Source organism: Engraulis encrasicolus, chromosome 1 (assembly GCF_034702125.1).
Source record: "Engraulis encrasicolus isolate BLACKSEA-1 chromosome 1, IST_EnEncr_1.0, whole genome shotgun sequence".
Taxonomy (NCBI): Eukaryota; Metazoa; Chordata; class Actinopteri; order Clupeiformes; family Engraulidae; genus Engraulis; species Engraulis encrasicolus.
In genome coordinates, this window is record NC_085857.1 from 48650600 (window position 1) to 48655754 (window position 5155).

The 5155-nt window shown below is 41.7% G+C and overlaps 1 protein-coding gene across 1 annotated transcript in view; it reads left to right on the plus strand.

Moving 5' to 3' along the window:
* The window catches only part of LOC134457882 (complement C3-like), a 42318-nt gene that overhangs the window by 24527 nt on the left and 12636 nt on the right, over positions 1–5155 (plus strand). The window contains exons 22-27 of the mRNA XM_063209886.1: positions 14–226; positions 687–747; positions 1158–1244; positions 3485–3688; positions 3879–3954; positions 4218–4380. Of these exons, the coding sequence (XP_063065956.1) occupies positions 14–226; positions 687–747; positions 1158–1244; positions 3485–3688; positions 3879–3954; positions 4218–4380 (804 nt within the window). The remainder of the gene's footprint in view (positions 1–13; positions 227–686; positions 748–1157; positions 1245–3484; positions 3689–3878; positions 3955–4217; positions 4381–5155) is intronic.

Here is a 5155-nt window from a genome sequence, read left to right on the forward strand (position 1 = left end):
TCCTCCTTCATAGGTGCGTGTTGAGCTGCTAGAGACGGAGCACGTGTGTAGCGTGGCGTCCAAGAGGGGGCGCCACCAGACCACAGTGGAGGTAGAGGGCATGACCTCTCGCGACCTCTCCTTCATCATCATTCCCATGGTGCTCGGCTCCCACACACTGGAGGTCAAGGCCTCCGTCCACGGCGCCTTCTACGGGGACGGAGTCAAGAAGGAGCTACGCGTGGTGGTGAGTTAATGACTGATGTTGTAAAATTAGCATAGCAATATCTCTAAAACGGGACACATTTGGAACACAAGGCTTTGTCACAAGATAAAGGAGGTGTAACGAAGAACATTTGTTCAGATGCAAAAGTTCAGAGTTCAAATGCAAAACCCCCTAAGTGCCTTTTCAGAAAATAATCTTAATTAATTTTTATTTAATACAAAGCTATCAACATTTCATATTTTTTCCTTTTATTTATGTACTATAACTATTTATATGTATTATCAAATACATGAAGGTAAACCAAGCCAACAACAGGGTTCTCTAAAAATATAGAAGTGCAGGTCTTCAGAAATGGAGTTAGGGGGGTTTGCATCTGAACTCTTCATACGTATGTAGGTACTGCACTTTGCCTTTGTAGGGCAGTATAGTAGGTGGTGTTTTAATGACTCATGGTTTGGATCATGGGGTTTCTGTCTTCCAGCCAGAAGGAGTGCTGACGAAGATCAAGGTTCATAACATTCCCCTCAATCCATCCTCACATGGTGAGCTTTGCATAATTTCCGCAACCTGGTTTCACAGAAATCTGTGAAATGAACACGGCTCCTTGGAACACGTTTTTGGGGGATTTCACACATTTGCATGTTTTTCACGCTTTTCCCCAAAGTGACTTACCGTTATTTACAGTGTATTGGTTACAGTCCCAAGAGCAGTTTGGGGTTGGGTGCCCTGCTCAAAGACGTGTTCATTTCACATAAATCTGTGAGTTCATGTTGGAACAACTTTCAATATAAGACATCAATAAATCATTCATTTTTGCTATGCTGTTTTGTGGTTGTAAATGCTTTGTGTGTGTGTGTGTGTGTGTGTGTGTGTGTGTGTGTGTGTGTGTGTGTGTGTGTGTGTGTGTGTGTGTGTGTGTGTGTGTGTGTGTGTGTGTGTTGTTGTGTGAAAGGTGGTTCTCAAAGCCAGGAGGTCAAGTTTGAACGGCTCAGGCGTCAGGTGCCAAACACACCTGCAAGCACGCACATACGAGTGCAAGGTAACACACGCACACGCATGCACGCACGCACACACACACACACAAACAAACACACACACACACACACACACACACACACACACACACACACACACACACACACACACACACATACACACACACGCAAAAGCATGCAACCGTTTTGACATATTCCAGAGAGGTGTGTCTGGTTTCCAGTTGAAACATGCTTTACCCTGCCACCTCAGACCTTTGTTGTTTTCCGTATGCCAACACTAAGACTAAAGGTAATAGCAGATCGTCCACTTTCTGTCATATCTTCACCCCTTAGTGAAGGGTCTCTTTTATGTCCTTCTCACCAAAATGGTAATGACCAAGTATTGATTACTTGACTTACTGCATTGAACTAGCAATGTTACAATGTAGTTGAGTTTTTTTCAGCAAAGATTGAATAAGCCTGTTGACTGGCCAATCTGCAGTGAGAGACTACATTCAATTTTTTCAAAACCACAATTTTGGAAATATATTACAATTTCATCATTCAGCTTTAAATCATTAATAAAAACTCATGGAAAGTGAACCTCATATTTCCTATATATATACAGTGCCCTCCATAATTATTGGCACCCCTGGTTGAGATGTGTTAAAAGCCTTAAAATAAATTCAGTGTTTATTGCAGAAGAATACTGTCACACTGAAAATTGTAGGAAAATGTAGCCTTCAACTCAAATGAATTGTAAGAAAATAAAAAAATCCCTGACTAAAAAATAATTATTTTTCATTAAATCACCTGTTCCACAATTATTGGCACCCTTAACAATTCCCAGGAAATAAATATAATTGAAGCATTTCTGTCATTTCTACAGTAGTTTACAAAGTTTACCAGAGTATGTAGGAACATTTAATTAGTAATTCATCACTTCCTGTTTCCCTGGGGTATAAATATGACGTGACACTGAGGCCATTTCTCTTATCCACTCTTAAACATGGGAAAGACAAAGGAACACAGCATACAAGTGAGGCAGATGTGCGTCGACCTTCACAGGTCAGGCAGAGGCTACAAGAAGATTGCCACTCAACTGCAGCTGCCCATATCCACTGTGAGAGGAATAATTAAGAAGTTCAAAACAACTGGAACAGTGGTAAACAAGCCTGGACGAGGACCCAAGTTTATTTTGCCACCACGCACAGTGAGGAGGATGGTAAGAGAAATCAAAAGATCTCCAAAGCTCACTGTTACAGAATTACAACAAATGGTAGCATCCTGGGGTCACAAAGTCTCCAAATCAACCATCAGGCGCTGTCTACATGCCAACAAGCTGTTTGGGAGGCATGCACGGAGAAATCCTTTCCTCACTCACAATCATAAACGCAAGCGTCTGGAGTTCGCCAAGCGGTATTGGGGCTTCAACTGGGACCGTGTGCTTTGGTCAGATGAGACCAAGATTGAGCTTTTTGGCAACAAACACTCTAAGTGGGTCTGGCGTACCACGAAAGATGCGCATGCTGAAAAGCACCTCATACCCATTGTGAAGTATGGGGGTGGGTCAGTGATGCTGTGGGGCTGTTTCGCTTCCAAAGGCCCTGGGAACCTTGTTAGGGTGCATGGCATCATGAATGCTTTGAAATACCAGGACATTTTAAATCAAAATCTGTTGCCCTCTGCCCGAAAGCTGAAGCTGGGTCGTCACTGGGTCTTTCAGCAAGACAATGACCCTAAACATATGGCCAAATCTACACAGAAATGGTTCACCAGACACAAAATCAAGCTCCTCCCATGGCCATCTCAGTCCCCTGACCTCAACCCCATTGAGAACCTGTGGGGTGAGCTGAAGAGGAGAGTACAGAGGAGAGGACCCAGGTCTCTGGATGATTTAGAGAGATTCTGCAAAGAGGAATGGCTGAAGATCCCTCTTTCTGTCTTTTCCCATGTTGTGAAACATTGTAGGAGAAGATTAGGAGCTGTTTTGTTGGCAAAAGGGGGTTGTACAAAATATTAACACCAGGGGTGCTAATAATTGTGACACACATTATTTGATGTCAAATAATTATTTCTTTATGTGGGATTTTTTCCCCACTGAATAAATGCACTTGTATTGAAGGTTGGATTTTTCTCTTTTTTTCCATTAAGGTCCCATATTATTTAGAAAAATAAATAAATAATTGGAAGCTAAAAAACACATCTCAACCATATATATATACGCACATATACACATTACATAAACACATACACATATACACATATGCATACAGTATTTTAATTTATTTATTCATCTCTACAGGCCAGGAGCTGAGTGATGTCATGGTTAATGCCATCAGTGGTGATTCTATGGGCCTCCTGTTCAGAATTCCCTATGGCAACGGGGAAGAGAACGCGGTAACCATGGCGATGCCTGTTATCGCGACACACTATCTGGACCGTACCAACCAGTGGAACACAGTAGGGGTGGAAGAAAGAGCGGTAGCACTCACGTACATCCGAAAGGGTAAATGTTAACACCAGCCAGTTTGGCTGGTAAAAAAGACCAACTTGCTAGCGACTGACCCATTTATGAATATGTATTTGGCAGATTGACACCTTCTAGCCTTTTTGACTGGTGATGAAAAATGTTAGTTTAGGGCCCTGGTAGTATCATATCACCACTGTGCGTATGTCTGTGCTTCTTTTTCTCTCAGGCTACCAACAGCAGTTGCAATTTCGCAAACCTGATGGCTCATATGGGGCATTCCTAAGAACTCCTAGTAGCACCTGGTAATCACCACACACACACGCACACGCACACACACACACACACACACACACACACACACACACACACACACACACACACACACACACACACACACACACACACACACACACACACACACACACAAACACACACACACACGCACACGCACACGCACGTAAGAAATTGGAATTATTTTACTCATTCAATCGTCTTCTCATTTTGTATTTTCATTTTATCAAACGTAATGTAACGTTTTACATTTGTATTACCTTTTGCCTTGCAGGCTAACAGCTTTCCTGCTGAGAGTTCTGTCCCTAGCTGATGACATCATCAGTGTTGAGGAGGAAGTGGTATGTGGCGCCCTCCAGTGGCTGGTGTCGGTATCACAGCAAGCGGATGGATCCTTCCAAGAGACTGCACCAGTCAGATTTGTAAAGCCAGACACGGTAGGTTGATTGACATAGTGACTAGTCAATTACATCACCACGTGTGCATGGTTATGTTATGATTTGTACTTTGTCTTTAAATAGAAAGTATAAGGTTAACAATTTAAATGTATGAAATGAATGTTGTATGGAAGTTAGAATCCCAATCTATACTCAAAATGGGCAACATTGTGCATGGGGACCCAGGTTCGAATCCACTCTAGAATACCCCTCACTATCTCTCTCTCCCATTAGATTCATGTCAACATGTTCACTGTCCAGGCTCAAGGAAAAAAGACCCAATAACATATATTGTAGTTATTAAAATAAAAATAAATCACACGATTACATGTTCCAAGGTTAAGTGTAAGGTAAATACATACATCCCATGATTGTATGTTTCAGGGTGAAATGCTCTGTAAATAAAGTGCATGGGTTTACGGTGTATGTTCAAGTGTGAGGCGAAATAACCACATGGGTGTGTGTTACAGGGTGAAGATGGTAAATATAATAATTTTTGAACACACAAATATAAAACACATGGGTGTATGTTACAGTGTTCTAAATACAAAGCGTATCGAAAACAAGCCACACGGGCGTCTATTCAAGTATAAAATATCCAGTAAATAAATCTCATGGGTTAATGTTCTAGTATGAGGTAAATAAACCACATGCAGATGTGTCAAACGTTCAAGTAGAAGTTAATGTAGTACACGTACAACGCTAGCACATGATAGTGTTACACCAGTTATTCCACTGTTCGTAATGATGTGGATAGAGTTTGTTTAAAAAGGGA